Source organism: Gymnogyps californianus, chromosome 8 (assembly GCF_018139145.2).
Source record: "Gymnogyps californianus isolate 813 chromosome 8, ASM1813914v2, whole genome shotgun sequence".
In the NCBI taxonomy this organism is placed as follows: domain Eukaryota; kingdom Metazoa; phylum Chordata; class Aves; order Accipitriformes; family Cathartidae; genus Gymnogyps; species Gymnogyps californianus.
This window is the reverse complement of record NC_059478.1, coordinates 29,545,450-29,565,136: the sequence shown is the minus strand read 5'-3', so window position 1 is coordinate 29,565,136 and position 19,687 is coordinate 29,545,450. Positions and strand designations below refer to the sequence as shown.

The 19,687-nt window shown below is 36.3% G+C and overlaps 1 protein-coding gene across 1 annotated transcript in view; it reads right to left on the bottom strand.

The window, feature by feature from the left end:
* Positions 1–19,687, bottom strand: part of ZFYVE9 (zinc finger FYVE-type containing 9) — a 60,996-nt gene that overhangs the window by 35,468 nt on the left and 5,841 nt on the right. Inside the window, exons 2-4 of the mRNA XM_050901120.1 lie at positions 9,145–9,249; positions 3,031–3,135; positions 154–2,234 (exon numbers count right to left, since the gene is read on the bottom strand). Of these exons, the coding sequence (XP_050757077.1) occupies positions 154–2,234; positions 3,031–3,100 (2,151 nt within the window). The 5' untranslated portion in view covers positions 3,101–3,135; positions 9,145–9,249. The remainder of the gene's footprint in view (positions 1–153; positions 2,235–3,030; positions 3,136–9,144; positions 9,250–19,687) is intronic.

Sequence of the window (19,687 nt, the reverse complement as noted above, 5' to 3'; positions counted from 1 at the left end):
CTCCTTTTTTTCCTTCACAAATCAAACACGGCTTTTTAGGAAGAGATGTCACAGGTAACTATAGCCAGTGGCTTAGGAAGTCCTCTGATCTGATTTTGTGCAGTATCAGAAAAAAAAGGGTGCTTTGAGCTTACTCACAAAACACAAACTTACCTTCCCACAAGCTCTGCAATGATGCCTTCTTTTGGTGAATGTAAATCTGGCCTCGCATTTCATACAGTTTGGTGCTTGAGAATCTGGAACCCAAACTGGAGCCACCTCACCCAAAGTCGTAAAAGGCTTTCTGGCTGGAGCTCCAAACTGACCAGCTCTGAGATCATTATCTGGACTATCTGGGGCTACTGCAAGGCACGGACTACTAGAGACTCCAGATTCATACTCTTCCAAATGTTCCCCATTAGTATCAGTAACAGAGGCATTTGAAGATGTTTCACCAGGAAACGCATCTGCTGTATCCCCTAATTGTGTCTTACCAAAGACATTTTTGTTTTTACTATTACCTCCACAATTTGGGGGAACAAGATCATTTTGTAAGTGGTCCGATAATGGCTTCGGAATCTGCAGTTTAAGATTTGTAGGTTGTTTAGGTCTTGCACCACCAAAAGGAACACTGATAGATTGCAGATTAGTCACTGGTTTTGGTGAAGTTTGCCCTTTCATGGATGAAACCTGACTACAAAGATTATGTAAATAATTTTTCTTTATGTGGTCACTAGTGCTGTTTAAAATAAGACCACTCCCTTCTGTGGTCTCATTTCCTCTCTGTTCATAAACATTAGCGTAACATTCCGACTTGCTCTCCTCTATCTCCTTTTCCTCTGTCACCGAGTCTTCCTTGGAGGGTAAAGTCTTTGGAACATGAGCAACAACTGGGTTCTGCATTCCATAGGAATCACAACCATTAGACAGAGAGCTTGCTGCTGATGTAGCCATCACATCAGAGAGACTGGACCCTTCAAGCTCATCTATACCAGTCCCTTTTAAGTCTACGCCTGCCTCCATCATCCCATCTCCACCTTCTTTACTATTACTACCTGCCTCATCCGGCTGTTTTGTCTGCAAAAGTCTTTCATTCTCTCCCAGAGTTTGCTTATTATTCATCTCATCCAACTTTGTCAGTTCCCAATTAGTCATCTCCTGAGATTCAGGGTAACACTCTGCCATGCTGAGCAATTCCGTTGTGCCAGGATTTTTGTCACATTCAATGATTTCGCTTTCAGTGGCACTAACATCCTCAGGGGCAAAATGTTCTGCAACATGTTCCTTGTAATTGCCACTTCCAGCCACGTTAGGTTGACAAGTTTCAGTGAGCCCAGATAGCCTAGACTGTAACTGTTGGGTTGTTTCCTGTTCTACAATTAAGCTTGCATTACTTGAACCAGAAGAAGAGTTTTTAGCTTCTAGATCCGTTCTCTGAGGAATGGCTTTACTAGTAAAATTTTCAACAGATACACAATTTTCTTGCATTTTAACGGTACCATCAACTGGTCTCTGTAAAAGAGTCGCTGCATTAATCCCTGCAGTTGTAGCTTCTGAAAACAGTGAATCTTTACTCATATTAAAATCATCCTTTAATCGAGAGGAGGGGCATGCAATGGTCAGGCTTTCAGATGAAGCATTAATCAAATGACTGATAGAGTCATCTTCAGTGCACAGCCTATTTACTTGCTTTTCTGTATCTATATCTTTTTCTGTGGATCCATTTACAGTAACACTAAACTGATCACTCTGTCGGTTTTCATTATCCAGTGTAAAGCTAATAGTGTCCATTAGGGACTGACTGTTGTAATTTTTACAATCCAGCAAATCGCCACTTTGTAGTGTTCTTCTGTCACAGTTATGCATGACTGCCACCACTAGTACATTTTTCTCCTCTGGCAAGCAAGCTATATTTCCACATTTCTTTTCTCCTGTTTCCACAGCGTTACACTGATCATCTTGATTACTATTTCTTTTAATCAACTGATCGTCTGCTGCTGCTTGATCATCAATCCACATGACTGGGGTCTCTGGGCTTATGCTAAAATCTTTTCCATTAGCACAGTGATCCCCTCCTCCTGTTGGTGTAGTCACTGAATGAGACAAGGAGAAAGACTTTAATCTCTGTTGACATTCATTAGGAGTTGTAGCTTCATTCACATTGGCCACGGTCGGGTTAAATGACAGACGACAAGAAGGCGGATCTAGGATCTGATTCCACTTTGCACCCAATAGTGTAGGTGAAACAGCGGCATCTGAAAAAGTGTTTAAATAAGAGAACTTACTGTCCTATTAAAGCTACAGGTTCTATTAACTCTGTTGCATTAGAATGCCCCAAATATCAATGCAGAGATGTTCAAATATGGGCACAACAGTAAAACACATCATCTGCCATAACTAACATCCCTGATCAACCATTAGTAGTGTAATTGCATAATGTTTCTGGAACTCAAGAAGTTTAGAGCTACACCAATTAGTATCAGGTTGAATTTGCACAAGCAACTTTAAACTATTGATTAATATACTTTAGACGTCTAGAAATGCCTAGAAAGATTCCCACTCCCATAAAATGTTCAACTTCCTTGACAGCACAGAAGTAGCAATTAGACTAAGCAAAAAATTTAATACTTCAAAAATGATAACTTTCATTATATGATTTATGTGACCTAATAAAACATTTCTACGCTTGAGTCTCCCAAAACTGCAAAAGAAACTTAAAATAAGTTTTGCCTGATTTGTTTAAAATAAATGATTAAAATATTGCCACCAAGATTAAGCTTCACAAAACCTCTCTTTAAATGTGTATGGAAGATTTGCTATTAAAAGAGTGAGAAATTTTTAAAAAGTAAACAAGATTAACGGAAACAAAAAAGAATACTACTAACAAATACTGAAGACACACCATGCAAAATTAACAGATGTTTTTTGCAAGTTCTGAGATTAATTTGCAACTCAAAACCAAAAAGGGTATCACAGATCTCTCCCTCTTCAATGGTGTTCTCTGTAGAATACATCTAATGTGCATCTACGATCTTGTTCAAAATGACTCACCTTCGTTTTGCTCAAATTCATCTAAAACCTTATCGAGGTTATATGCCTCTGCTTGGAAATAGTTCTCCATTTGTCAGGGAAAGACCACCAGATTCTTGTCTGAACCTGCCAGAGAACAAATTACAATCAGATATTTAACCTTCAGTCAGCAGTGTTCCACTACATATTGCCCTGATTTAAGGGGAAAAGAAGTTCTTTCTAAGTCAAATTTTACATACATTACATGCATAAATCAAAAGTATTTTTTAGGAATAAAAATTATTTGTGTGCTTTATTCAGATTAACAATCTCCCCACACTTGCTTTGGATTTTATTACCTCCAGTCTCCCACATTAATGTGTCTAACCATCAGGATCACCATAATGGTAAGAGCAAAACTGCTCCAACACCAGTCAGAAAATAACAGTCTAGAGAACCAGAAGACCAAGTAACAATCTGAAGATCCGGCTTTCAGTTCTGTGCTACCACCAATTAGCTCATGTGGCTTTGAACAAGTAGTTTAAACTCTCCGTGCTTCTGATTTTTTAATGTATACTAGGCTAGCAGTATTCTGTGTCACTCCTCATTTCCCAGAGATGCTTCAAAGATTCATACTTGTAAAAGTTGTTAAAGGACTTAATGGGTGTTACTTGATTTGTGCTAGCTCTAAAATGCCTGCTTTAGTAATCCTTGTTTCCCTGAAAGGCAGGCACTGGAAATCTAGCAAAATGCACAGAAGTCAATAGTCTCATCAAAAGATAATACTCTCAGGCTAAAAAGGAAGATGACAAGGGGTAAATGAAAAAAAACCCAACCCTAAGTCATTAAATAACTTTCTACAACTTCACATAATAAATAACATTTTCACCCTAACAGTAGGAATATGGTCTTCTTGCTACCAAAGGCTTGTAGCAACAAGACACCCTGATTCATTTTTTAAAAACATTCACTACCAGCGAAGACATTTTCACTAAGAAATGTGTGCCATAACCTATATACCATAAAGAGAGACCTTGATTTGATCTGTTCTCTGAACATCATCCAAAACAGTCTTATCCTCTTCAAAGTTGGCTTTCAATGTTGTGAAATAAGGAAATGGAGGAGGAGAGGGTGAGAACCTTGTTTTGCAGTAAGAAACAGTGTTAGACCTGACAGCTAGACTCCAGCTCAGTTAAAAACCTGCTCTTTTACACTAGAGATACAAGAAACACATCAGAGGAAGTTTCCAATTTAAAACTATACTTTACTTTAACATTACCCCCATAGTATCTGGATTTCAAGAAAACATCAACCAGTTTTATTTCAATTACTACAACATTAAATACAGTTTTGTATCTATTGTGGGCAACAGGTACGATTAGGTTATTGGTACAAAAAGATCACGCCTTAAAATACCATGAAATGGAGAGTTCAAGTATTTAAGGTTGACCGCAAATTTGACACATGGTGTTTTTAAAAGATGATCATGTTACAACATAAATATAATATAATCAGATTAAATCATGTTTTAAAGATATATACAAAAGCCAATTTTAAAGAAAATTAGTGTAACGGCAATATAGAAATTGCAATAAGCATCACCCAAAAAAAGACCATTTTGCAAAAAAACTCAGAGATAAACTAGACTTTTCACCTTACAAACTCCCAGGTTTGTCCTCTGTTCTGAGATTTTAGATTAACTCCTTCTGCAAGGAAAATAGATGATTGGCCATCTCATTTACTGTACGCAGATGCACAGATTATAACATAAGCAATGGAAAAGTTGGCCACCCTGATCAAAGGTTGCATTTCAGAAGTCTAAAAAAGCTCAACACTTTACATTCTCTACCAAAAGCCAGGTTCTGACTTCTGACTGTGACAGAGTGTACTCTTTGATCCCTTAGCTACCTACTGTAAGGTCTTCCTGAGTTATCCAATCTGCCCACCAAGTCATTGTATTAAAAATCTTTCATACCATTTTAACTGAAACAATTACATTTACTACACACATTTCAATTAAACCAAAATAACTTTAAAAAGCAGATGCTTCTCCTCAGACATACAAATACTAAATTCATTCAAACTACATCCAAACTCTGAGAGTTTGGAGGTTCTCTTGCACCATTCTCTCCACCTCATTTCAACTCCTTAATAGGAAGCATCTTTACCAGCTCAGTAAATACTAAATATTGAAAAATTAATTAGACTCTGTCCCAGTGAATATTTCACTGGAGATTTTTTTCCATTCAGAGTTCTAAACATCAACCAAAATTAACTCACTATATTAAGACTGTTTTGTACAAAACACCATATAATTTCACATCCATTTATAATGTATTTAATTTACATTCTAATGATAACATTCCAGTCTAGCAAACCATTGATTCCTAGGAAAAGTCCTACTGCTAAGGTCAATGATGCAAGAGTATCTGTCAGTGAAGCACTGCAAGACTGAAGTGTCATACAAAATTTTTGTGTTCAAGAGTTAAACTGTGATGCTGTCTGAAGCCACCGCACTCAGATTTCCATGCACTTTCATAGTGAAAGAGGGCATCCAGTCAAGGCATTCGCTAGGACATAAACACAAACTCTGCAATATGGGTGGCCCCAAAGAAATAGGCTACAAGCATTGATTTTTTTTTGTTTTGCTTATTTTAGAGAAGATAATGATTACTGACAAGCAAGTTGATGGGGAAGGAATGCTGTGCTGATTATATAGTTGCTGAAAACATGTTTTTAGGTAACTCTTTGGACGACTGCATTTTGATTCTGTGTAACTTTCAAATGTTTAGAAAAATTCAGACCTGACCATTCATACAATTTCAAAACCCGACTGAAAGCCTGATAAAATTACTTCAGAACTAACTCAAATTTATGCGCATTGGAGTAAGTAGAATTTGCCACATTTGCCCCTAACATTTCCTAAATTTAGTCCTATATTCACTGTTTTTTCATTGTCATACAAATCAGGAACAAGATATGCCTAATCAAAGAAAGCAGTGTTAGAAGTTCATAATAAATATAATCATTTTTATTGACTTCAGTCAGAGTTGGGCTTTTAAATTTTATATTAAGTGTGATTTTATAACATTAGAAAAATACAAATATTCAGACTTAGGAGACCATATGTTTAACAATAACGAGGGTATATAAAGACGACTTAGAATTTTGTTCCCACTCCCCTACAATCCCAATGTGGTTAATACTTCATACCATCTCTGTCAAATTATTATTTTATTAACATCTGTATTATCTAATATTAAATATCTAATACTTGTAAGTTTAAATTTGGTCCAATACGACAGAAGGATTTTTTCTATATTTTTAAAAATTCTAAGTAGAGAGAACTGTGTAAACAAATATATGTAACCATATGAATTCTGAAGCTCAAATACCAGTGCACAAACATGCAATGAGCCAAAATCCAGACTGATGGATGCTCATTGTCCAAACTGAAGAGAGAAAAGATCTTTTATATCATTATTTTTATTTCACTCACTGATATACCAGGATATATGGAGAATCTTTTATTTTTAAATGCACAAACACTAAGCTGACAGCCACTCTAAATGACATCTCATTGTCTATGCAAGTAGGTATTTCTCAGAAAAGGTCAGCTGCAAATCTTCAGGTCTAATATCTAAAATTATTATTATTCTTATATAAAAGAACACAACAATCCTCCCAAGCTTTTCCAGAAGTTTCTGTCCAAGGGCAAAACACACTGCCAAACCCACAAAAGTCCTTACTGCCCTCTTCCTGACAGAAAAGGAGGACGAGTACTCATGTTCCTAACAGAAACCCGCAATGCTTCTTGACCAATACATTGTCAGCAACTCATATTTTTGCCAGTTTAAGATGTAATACTTCACCTCTGCATAGCCAGCAACCCAAGATCAAAACAGAAAACACAAAATGCTCTAACACAGCATGCTATAATAATCGGGTAGCTGTTTTCCCCGTGGTTTAGAATTTAATTTTATTTTGAATATTTTTATGAAATATCCAACATAAATAAAAAGAAACATATTCCTTTACAGGTCTTTGGAAACTTTGATTGTAACTCACAGGTACCACTATAAAAGTTTGGAACAGGTTTAGAATTATTCTAGTCCCAAACTTCCTCCTAGTATAAAGGTTGAAATTACATTTTTAAAGGATCCTTGATAGCTGTGAAACTCTTTAGTATTGCTTGACTATTTCAAGCCATGGCATGGAGAGAAGCTGATGAGCAAACACACAACTTAAACTCTGGAAAAGTGAGAATAAAAACATGAGCAAATCAGGAAGAAATTTCAATAGCAATTTTAGCTGTATGCTACCAAAAAGGAGACACTTCCTAAATTAGTATATATTGGGATGAACAATATGAAGAAGAGGCTATTGTACCAGTGCAAGGAAAGGAAATCACCAGTCCACTGAAAAGCATAAGACAGTTTTTCAAAAATACAGTCCTCCATGCAAAGATTTGGCAGAAAAGACTAATTATACGCAAAAAAACCCAACCATTAAATAGCAAAATTTTTTTTTTTAATTCTGTATCCAAAAAAAAAGAATATAATGGCTACCATCCACTGGTACAGTAAGTCCAGAACCCAAGATCACTTGTTACCCATTGCAGAGTCATCTCCTGTCTTTCATAGCAAAAAGCTAATGAAAACATGCAGGCTGTCAATCAGATTATTTTCAAGCTCCTGTTGGATCACAGATCATGCGTAATTCAGAAACTCTGTGTTTTACTTATCAATTTCTTCATACAACAGCATGGACTTCATCATCTTCATCTAAAACTCAAAAACTTATGTGTTACCAAGCTTACATGCTCTACTCTCCCCTAATGTCTAAATATAAAAGCGCATGTACCAGAATGTCTGTGTCATATGTATCCAGAATTACTATCCTAGTCATCACAGCATTTAGACGTAAGACAAACTCTGATTAGTGGGGAGGGAAGGAGACAGAAGTAAAGGACAGAAAAACCTTCCTTAAAATTAGATGGTATTCTGAACAGGCTTAACCTTGGAGACTGCCTCTCAAAGACAGCTCAGATATCCCACAAGCCAGCTTTTTCTTGGGAAATGAACTGTATAAAGAGATAGGCCTTGTGTTATACCTGCAAAGTGGCAAGACTCATATTTGTTTTGGTCTTTATGATAAGGAATTATGTAACCCATGATCTTCTGCACTGCACATCCTAAATTACCCTCGAGATTTTTTCACCACTGGAACTGATAGCCTTAAGTCTTTCAAATTTTCTTGACTCTTAACAGTGGATGACCAGCACACAATCACATTAAAACGCTATAATAAAAAATGCACCAAAAGGAAGTAATACCAACTTACAACTATTAGCCTCATAGCAAAGGCCTAAAAATCAGAGAGTATGTAAAGAACCAGAATAAGATCTCATGACTTTCTATTGTGCTGTTCTGTGTAGACTACTCTTTCAATATGAAAGTGTGAACATACACATTTCAGTAAACTCCTACTAAACAAAATACTCAAGTAGTTTATTATAGTCTCCACCAAAAACATATATGAAAGACTCCTAAGATGAAAGTCACAAGGGGCACGATCAAACTGAAACCAAACATTGCTCATTCATCCTGATAAAACTCAGACATCCAGAAAATGTCATTTTCTCATAGCGTGACAACATGGAATTACACATCAACAGGACAAATTTATTTATTAGATCTAGTGCTCCTGAGGACTTCCTTCAACCCCAGGAAACAATGGTCAAGTCCACATATTGTTCCAGCTCCCTTTAGTGATCTTTGTATTATTTGCCCCTGGGAGGAAGAAGTCAAGCACCTCTGCTGCAATGAACAGCTTGTTCAGAGAGTTCAGCAATAGCTGTATTTTTAACTGATGAGATCTGCCTACAGCACAGACTGAGGAAGAAAGACTTTGCCCACTTCTCCCCTCCCCCAAACAAAATAAGACACATCTTTGCTCTAAAACAAGGCAATTACTCTCAATAAAAACCAAAACAACAAAATGCTAAAAATACTCCATCATCTTCTATATAAGATAGATATCCATATATAGCGGTGTATGTATATAAATATATATCCATAAGCATACATAAAAATACATGCATTTCAAGCACATACCCCTGAATCATTATATTCTAAAGCAGAACTTGCCTCTTACCTTTTTCTCTTACACATATGTTAAGAAACGAATGACCCTGTGCCTACTCATGATGACTGCAGCACAACCAGCCAGTTCTGCTGAATCAGTGTGTTCTACTTGATCCTAGAAAGAAAATATAAACATGTATTTTATGATTGGTAATTCTCTGCCACAAACCATGTTTTTTTCAACGCATGACTGCAGCTAGCACAGGCACATTTGGCAAATGCTGCAAGCCTTCAAATAATTTGGATTACCTTTGCAGCTTTAAATTCAGGGATCTATGCACTATGCCACTATTGCACTCCAATATTCTGGTGAAAAAAGCTGCTAATAAAAAACACATCGCTACCTACTATCATTCTTCATTTAACTGTAAATCCACAGAATGAGGCAGCAACTTCAACTGTCCTTGTATTCCTGATGATCTTGACTGTAATGCTTAATTTATAAAACTAGCCTCTCAAGTCAATTACATTACACTACAATTGGCCTTCCAAAAATAAAGAGCTAGTAGCTTCGATACTCAACAAAAATTCACGGCCTTCTGAATTCTGTAAAATGTATTCATCAGCTTCCCACTGATTTTGTTACAGCTAAACAACTGGTTTTGTCTTCAAATTATTCCCCCTACAGTCTTAGGTTCCCTTCATTTCCTAAAGGCTTCTTCTCTCAAAAACCACAATGGCATCAACCTTCAAAAGCAGGGAGGACCGAAGCAAAAAAAGAGTCTTCAGAAGAAACTGTCTTGTTCTCCCAACTACAGCATTTCTATTGATCAGATACTCATTTTCACAGGCTGCATCCTAACAGTCAACATAGCTCAAAAATCCAACACCGCCATAAGCAAAGAAAAAAGACTGGTTTATGATGAACAGTGCAACAAGAACAAGGAGTGAGATAAGTTACATTTATGTTTTAAGGTTTGCTGGTGCTGGTATTTGACCTGTTAGGTACTTGAAATATTTATTAGTGCTCTGATGAAGCAGCAGCATATGTCAGAAAAAAAAATCTTAAAACTCCAGCAAAATGAACAGAGCTAAAAAAAATAATCAGTTCTCTGTGCATGAAAGTGATATTCAGTGTTATACTACAATTTTCCCGGGGTTGTTTATTATTCTTTTCAGAAATAAGCTACAGTAATAATTCCAGGAAACTAATGAACTGAACAGTAGCACTCTTAGTGGTACTGTTTCCAAACTCAGAATAAAATCGCATAGCTTTGTATGCCAATGGAACCATTCCTGTATGCAAGTAAAATTTCTGATGCCATCTATATTTCTACCTCTGTAAGCGAAGATGAATTTTGGATATTTGGGAAATAGTAGAAATTATTGTATTACAAGGTTCTTCAGATCGCCTTCATATGCATGCAAAAGTGGAGGTGAGGGAAAATTTAATTTCACTGAAAGGCTTCAGAATTATGAGCTTTTTCAAAGGGATGTGAAGTACATGTGGCAGCGGGGCAAGGTTATCTGTACCACCACCATCTCCCCTCCTGGCCTGTAGGTGGAGGAAAATGATTCCGTTTCCGTGACCTCTTTGAAAAGATGGATCAATTAACAACAATTCTGTTTGTGGTTTATGACAAGGCCTGTCAACTGCATCATGAACATCAAACACATTTCACATGAACCAGCTGGTCATACATTAACCACAAACTTCAATCTTTACCAATCAGAAATGGATCAGACCTAGTAACCTACAGCTGAAATGTGCTATGCTGTTACCAGTGCTCTAAGCCAACAAGCCTTCTAGGCAAGCGATATTCAGGGCAACAGTACAGCTTTATTATTCATTGTTTCTATTCTGATCCACTTTCCTTGTTCCATTCTTCCCAGGTAATAACTTTTTTGTCCGTAACCATTCAACGCAGAAGAACACAGATGCAATCAATCACTACCAGTCTCCAAAGAAAGCTTTGAAGAGATATTACCTGGAGGTCCTAGAGCTTTTTGTTTACAATTCAACATTTACTCTCAGCAGCCATTTCCCCTTACAACGATCAATGCAAAAATCAAAGCATGCCTAGAGATATGAATGTAATATATTTAAACAAAAAGCAATTTTTCAAAAGTAAATTATAAGGTTTGGATTTCCTGAAAAAACAAACAAGCTGACAACAGAGCCAAATTCTTTTTCCAATAAGAAGTTAATGTAAGAGAACTATATTAAAATAAAAATGAAGGACAAAAAGAATAACTACAAAGGAGAGTCAAGAATATTCACAACAATGTATAACCTAGTGATTATTAGGTTTTTCACAAATCATACACACTGCTAAAAAAGGGTTCCATCACACTTGGAAAAAAGCATACATTTCCACCTAAAAATTATGTGCCTACTGAGACCTAAGATCATTATAAATGAAGGAGGCCCAGTGTCTCTGCTGTTCCAGTTTGCTTACTCTGAGCATTTCACAGTTTCTTATCTCTTCTGCTGATGGTTGGCTGAACTCTTCTGTCTCCTGCCCTACAGTGGTATCACTCAGGTGCTGCTTTGGTCATACCCTACATGTATGATTTCCCTCAGGAGCTCCAAGAGGACGACTGCCAATTACTGCAGAAGCAAAACAGAAATTGAAGAGAAATTTGACAAGCAGAGACGTGCCCAGAATAAAGAGAGGATGAAGAATAGAAGAAAAGAGCTCTAAAAATATAAAATTAGAAATATCTTCCACAAAAAAGAATGTAAAAAATGTTTACAACATCAAATGGAAGTAATCTGAACTAGCACAAATTGGAATAGCTTATAATAAATGGAAAGAGACTGAAAAAGAAGCAGGTTTGATACTATGTTAAAAAAATGCGGAAAAAGCTCAAAGCATGAAGAGATGCTAAAAAATGCTTCCATCTACTGGCAAGGATCCAACTCTTAACTACACTACAGATCCTCTATAATGTGCTACCAGTGAGATGTCTTTGAGTAGGCAGGAATACATTTGCAGCCATTTTAAGGCACTTTATTATTGCTAGATTAGTTGAACTAGGCATTATCTTAAATGCAAATCCAGATTTCAACGCTGGTATCTTAACTTCCTAGCTTGTCTACACTCTGGAACTCTCAGATGGGAGATTCAGAGAGACTACAGACAGGGGATGTCTTCAGGTCCCAACTTTGCAAGAATAAAAACTACAACAAGAAATTAGCAGGAGGTTACATTAATAGGAAAACAGTGTACTTAAACAAGAGGGGAAACAGGTAGAAAGTTTCAGGACACACATCAGTTATACAATATGAATTATTTTATCTGATCAGTTAATCTGGAAGCTAAATCTTCACAAGTGGAAAAGGTAGGGTTTCTACACTCAAAGTGATTAAATGCTTGGAATAATGGTACTTTACCATGTGCCCAACAATTTTGTCACTTCATAACGGTTCCTTCTTGGCCCCTCTCAAATGAAGCAGCAACTTTCAGTTAAGTTTCACATGAACATGTGTTTGTATTATTTTTTAAGAATTAATATAAGTAGAAAGACTAAATACTATGCAGGAACGCTCCTCCCACAAAGGCAGTCCTCCAGACCTGTCTCAGGATACACTGTCACAACAGTATCCACAATCTGTATGGACAGGGTATGTCCATACTAACTGAATGAAAGCAAGCTTCATTCTCCATTGGTGTTCTTTCCTGAACACTACATTGACTCTCAAACAGCTATTCATCCTGTACAAAGTACGGGGCTCTTTCTACCTAGTGTGTGCCAAATAAAAGAAAGGGCAGGTGTTATAAAATGTTTGTGACACAGCAGTGGCAATATCTGTGTCACACACATGAAAATGCCTGGAATGGCAAGGACTTCGGAGTAGGCCCCAAATTAAACATTTCAACATGAATTGTTCTATTAATAAATTAAACTAGCAGCCATGCAATGCAACCAGAAAAAAAAGAAAATAATTATTTTTAAAATTCTAATTTATTAAAGGAGACTCAGCAAATAACAACAGAATTTTTCAAAAATACCTTGTCTAAGAAACAGTTCAGGATTAGAAAATCCCATTAAAACTCACCATAAATCCATTTAATAAGAAATACTAAAAACAGCAGTAAGAGATGAAATGTAACAAATATGAACAAGATACAGTCACTGCTAATCCTTTTCCTGCACCAAAAGCTCAGGATGACCAAGTATCCTTCAGTTTTATTTCCCATAATTCGCTGATGTTCCTACTACTCAATGTAAATTAACCAAAGAGTAGACTGGGGCATGGCAGGCTATTTCTGTGTAATACAACACTTTGTACCAGCTCACTACCCATAAATGCTGACAAAAGATAAACTATTTCAATGTTGCATTGGTTTGTCTTTTTTTCCAATCAACTGAACAAATAGAGATGGACAATGCCTAAAGCAGAATACAGTCTCTAATTATTTCACTAATATTTGCATCTTTTCCCTTGACTTTTCCCCATGCCATTTTAAAGCTATTATTTTCACTTTTGTCTCCAGCCAAGTTTCCATAAGGAGACATTCACACATGCCAGAGCAGTAGTAAGGCAGTCAAAAGAGCAGCAACTTCAAAGAAGCGTTATAGAAAGTATCACAGTCAAAACAGGGAGACAAGAAAAATTTTAGCAGCGTTATCAACCTTTGTCCTCCAGTAAATAAGAGAAAGCAGCCCAACTGAAAAGGACACCTGCTTTATAACAGTTTACAGTAGAAAATAAATTCCATTTCCTACCCTTTTTACTATTTCAAGGAGAAAGAAATTGATTTATTTTCTTGACACAAAAAACAGCCTTGCCAAAAAGCCCGTACTTCCTCAGCCTGCTGCAGAGGCAGGGCCCTCAGCACCTGGAGACAGGAACCACGCGTCCTTCTTATGTAACTACTTTTGACTGCTTTGAAACGTATCCATCTCCGGCTCTTTGGAAGAACAAACAGATAGGTTTACACTGCAGTGCTGCCTTCCATGCAAGTTTTTCCAGAGGAATACAGTTGGAAAAAAAGAGAAAATTCTTTCCTGAGCTTACTCATATGCTCATAGAGCTCACTCCAAAATTTAGTGTTTTATAAATCTAATGTTTTATAACACTTTGTTTCATACAGCTCCCAAGTTTAAAATATTGTAAACCACAAAAAAATTAATGCACAGTGTATTAAACATAAATTTAATATGAAATCATGTTTCTTCATTTGTGCCTGGATTCCATGTAAAGTCATCAATGTAACAATGTGCTTTTTAAGAAAAATCAATACATTTAACATACTGAACTGCAGCTGTTATTTAACTTTATTCAAATACAAACTAAAGTAAGACATATAGAATAAATAAGTTTATGAGATGACTTTTTATGTTTCTGTATTTGAGAAACAAGGGTTTGACTATTAGAAGTTGATGTTTAACAGATTTGAAGAATAAAATTATTTAAAGTCACACACTATGTATCTCAGAGTGAATTAATCCTGTGTTCTAATACTTTATGAGTTTTTCTTCTTTCTAATGTAGGGTAGAAACAAGAATGAATCCCAAATATACTGATCATTGTTTCAATGTTTCTTAGATTTGGGCAATAAGGGAAAAACTGACTAAGGTCCCCTAGAATCACTAATTAAATGCCTACAATTGTCAAGGAACTGTCCTTTTTATAAAACCCACTAGGGGCCGATACTTGCAGATGCCATGAGCAAAATCCATATCTGATAATAAAAGCCAGAATTGCCACGCAACCAGAATGGGACAGATGAAAAGGACAACGGGCAAAGAGGGAAACTGCTTTGCTACCATTTACTAGCCCATCAATTCTGAGTTGCACCCACTGGGGAGAAGCTGCTAGAAGCGACACAATTTATGCACTCAGCTGCTCTTTAGAGAAAGGACAATCTGTACTGAAAAAAAAGTCTGAAAGTCTACAGTCACTTTCTACTGAAAAGCAGTCAATCAGCTACTAAAGCTACCTTTATCAACACACTTGGATACACTCTCTTTCCAACACTGCTGTGATCATTTTTACTCATTTGATAGCTATATAACATAACAGTGTTCTAAAATCTTACACACACACATTTTAAAGAAACATCATAATTATAGACAGCAAACAGTTACTATTTCTCAAATCCTATGTTATATAGAGCTGGTTTCCTGTGCATCCCTGAAAATAAATTCAGAGATCTATGAATTTTTATCTCATACTCACTTCAACATGAAATTATCTCAAAGGACATAACTTTTAATTTCCATTTTGTGTTAACCTTTCTATTCATATCACACCAAGATTAAACTTTTATATATATACACATACATAATACTAACACATAAAACATTGTTGTCAAATATAGCAAACTTCACTCCCACATTTGTGATCATGATATAACTACATTGCTGATGCTCACAGTGCATTATGTCTCAAGTCATCTGTAACTAGTAACTCACTCAATACAACTCAATACATCCATGGCAACAGTGTGTACTGAAACTACTATTTCTGAGTATGATTCTCATTTATGCTGAGGTCCATTAACATGCTTTTAACAGTGCTGAAGGGACTAAACGCTAACCAACAGAAATGGTGAGTAACTTGCATTCAGATTCACTGTAAAGCTTTTTTTTTTCATTGCTCCAGTGGTGCAATATACCAATCAGGACATTTACTTAAAATTTATGCAAGACTCAGAAAAGCTTTAGTTATAAAACTAAGTGCCCATAATTCTGTATCATTGTTGGCAGTCACCGGAAATAAAGGCTTAACAGATAAAAAACCAAAAAATTTGAAAGCATTCATTATTAATGAGTCAAAATATAGTTTTCAGAAATCTTACGGAGCTCTAGGAACACCAAATTCTCCTAAACTCAGATGCAATGTTTCTCAGATAGTCCAAAACTGAGAAACCTCTGCCACTTCTTTTTTCCACTGATATGGTGGTTGATTCTGCTCAGCCATGAATCCCTACCTCTTTTCTTTACCACTCCTTCTTAGACTGTAGTATACTCTTGTGTTCTGTTTTCTTCATCTGTTAGTCTTCTTTTCCCCTCTCAAACACATTCCTTCCTCATTCACTTCTTCCTGTGTCCGTTTTCTTTCTCCCTACCCATGCTTCCTTCCTTCTCTGACAAAAAACATGAGAAACTCCATATGTTTCAACATCACTGTTCAGATCCACTGGTATAAACCAGTTGTAAACAATCTTATTAACCACATGGTATTATTCCTCACTTCTAGGAATGGTGGGAACAAACCCAATAGCAATGGTGATGCATCCACTTTGCAAACATAAACTAAAGTTTTTAGACAAAACAGCTATCGAAAAAGAAAAAAAACACATGGCCAAAATAGCAGTCAAATCATAAGACATCATTGTAACTGTCAACCTGCCTTCTACCTATCCTCATCATTATTTACTGTCATCATGGCTCCTTCACGAATTCATTTAAACCCTCAGCCTTTTAGACTGTGAAATACAATTTTTGACACATACACACACTGAGTGTTTAACATCCAGGATCGGCACAGCTACCTGCTTCTCTCAAGCATCTATGTATTTGAAACCTCTGGTTAAGACAAGTTTTATTAACTACACAGGAGCCACTATTTATACATTTCCTCAAAGTAGAAGAAGGTACAACTGCATCTACAAGCTATCTGTACAGAAATGAAGCTTAATGGCAACAAAAAAAGAGAAAATATAACCACAAAGGGCATTATAGGAAAAGAATGAGGGAACAAAACTGCTACATACACACGTATCTATTGCCCATGAGTCTCAAGAAAGAATTTCTAATTCTTGTCATAATAAAACGCATGTTCATTCTATAGGAGTATACAAAAAAAAAAAAATCTATGTGCAAATTCCCACGATAGGTTAAAATGCATTTTACAGGTGACTTGTTAACTAAAACCAAGGTAAATACAATATAGAGGCTATTATGCCAGTACACTAACATAATTACTTGAAAGCACAAAAGTACATAGGTAGACTGGTGCTTAAAGTTACGTAATGACCTTTTAAAGTGACATTTATAAAAGAATCAAGAATGAACTGTGAAATATATGAAGTATACTGGGGTTTTATTCAGCCTTCATCATTTATACAAAAACACAGTATGAAATTCCTACAATCAGTGCAATTTGATGTTTCATTTCAGAGGCTGTTTCAATATATATACTATTTAAAGCAATCTGTTAATAATCTAAGAAGTGGGCTTTGCACATACTTTCAAGTTAACCAAATAAGAGATGATTAAAATACTCATTTTGAATTAACCAATATAGCACTCACAACGTAACTTTGTAACATGATGACAACCAATATGCTCTGCTAAACTATCAAATTGGCCAGCAAAGAGAAACAGTAGCTATATACTGAAGTATAAACCCCAAAAAGGGTGTAAATCAGATACCTGTGCCTTTCTCTACAAAACACAAGTCTCAGAAGGAAGCTATAGCATGTATTTCTACAGTACTGCAGAAGAACATGCAATTTCAAAAAGACTGCTAGATAAATGAAAAAAAAAAATTAATAGGCAAAGAGGGAACTTTCCTCTTACGCGATCTCAATTCATATTAAATGTTCATTTATCTGCATTACAGTACAGGTAGGGACTAAAAAATTACATTGACATGACTGGTTTGCTGGGTATATTTTAACCATGTAACTTTTGTGTCTCCTCCACCCTACAAAGAAAACTCAGCATTCACAGTCTCAGGAACACAAATAAGAAGAGGACTTACGTACTGATAAGTGTTCAGTTACTATCACTTTTCAAGTGTTGTATCTTTAATCTGATCTCCTACAGAAATGAAGATTATGGGATCATATTGTTCACTTACTATTCTTTATGCTCATCTTTTAAAAAAAAAAAAAAAAGTTCATGAAAATTAGTATCTGCACAGTAAAAACAAATCCAAATGACTGTCCTCCAAGGGAAAAGCAAGCTGCTATATGTATTTTTGGCAGCAACCTGCTGGGCAATCAATACCCACACAGCTCTGGAAAAAACAGAATTATGGTGTTATATGAGAAAGCTGGGGTTATTGCAGAGGGGGAAGGAAGGGAAGAGATACTAAGGGGCAAAAAGGATTTAAATCTACACAAAAACAAGCTTCTTTCATTCCACTGATGGTAGAACAATATGCTTACCAATAAAGTATCTCAAAGGACTTGGGTATTGATAACATCAGATTCAGTTTACACTATAAAACTCATTCAACCCATCTTCTAATTCAAAACAAAACATAGTTCTCTCCATCTCCAGATCTTGTAAGAATTTGCCTGCTACTTACAAAACCTTTCACAAATTCTAAAGAACTATGGGTGGAAAATAAGTCGTAGCCACCAGAAACGAATCTGGATTTAGATTCCCACTGTTTCAGCTAGAGTGATGGGAGCTCCATTATCACTGGACCTGCACACTGCACTGACTCAATCCAAGAACCACTAAGCTCTTTTGAGCATTGGCTTAATCAAGCCCAGTTCTCAGTCCTCAGCCTTGCATGATGTCAGGCAACATGCTCCTTGGATCTGTGATGTCCTAAAAAGACAGGTAACCATTATCCCTATTCAACAGTTAGTGGAAGTGACACACACAGAGATCCAAGATATACGCTCTTCTCTTTCATATCATGCTTATTTAAGAAATCACCAGCACCAGATATCCACCCCTCTTCTGCAATAGATTGCTAAGGCTCACTTGCCTTTCCTTCTCTACAACACCTGCAGAAAAAGCAAATGTGCTACCTCTTCAGTCACTGCACTTCCCAATCTGGTGCAGAAACAGAATTAATTTGATTTTGTTTAAATTGATATGCAAAGGTCAGAGCTGCAGAAATTGAAGAGGGAATACAAATTTAATTCTGCCAGGCATCTTCAGCAGATGACTGGGGCAGGGATTACCTAAGTCACCCCCACACAGATCACCAAAGTCTACCTCAGAGATACTGGATGTGCAACACACCCACGACCAGAACGAGGTCTGAGCACAACACAGAGCAGAGGAATCTAGATCACCAGAAATCAAGCCCCATATTTTACTGCTAATGACACCATTCTTAAACCTTCCTCTTGAAATCCAAAAATTCAAAAATACGAGAGAGGGGAAAAAAAAAATCAAAGCTGTTGAAGAAGAAAAGAAAACAGATGACAGAACAGTTTCATTGTCTGGGTTAAAAGAACTGTAAGAAAAGTACAGTAAATAATAACTAAGAAACAAAAAACTCACAGATCTGAAAATATCTGCAATTTTTATCCTGTAGTATCTCCCAAACTTCCAATAATCTGACTGGCCAACCAATCAAGCCATAAATTTTATGCATATTCACATGATTTGGCAATTCTTCTTGGATTTATAACAACTATATACACTATAAATTCACAGTTTCAAATGGCTTGGCCTTTATTTTAGTGATCCTAAATCAATCTTCTAGATCACACTTGGAGTGCAAACAGGTAAGTCAACATGTACACTGAGTTCAAAGCAGAGTTTTGACACTACAAAACTGAATCTAGAAACAGAAAAGCTCCTCTAATAGTCAGTGTCATTCACAGATAAAGAAGCTATTATGCGATTTAGAAAGCTCTTTGATCTGCTTCTTACACTGAACATTACCAACTCCTTTTAAGTTC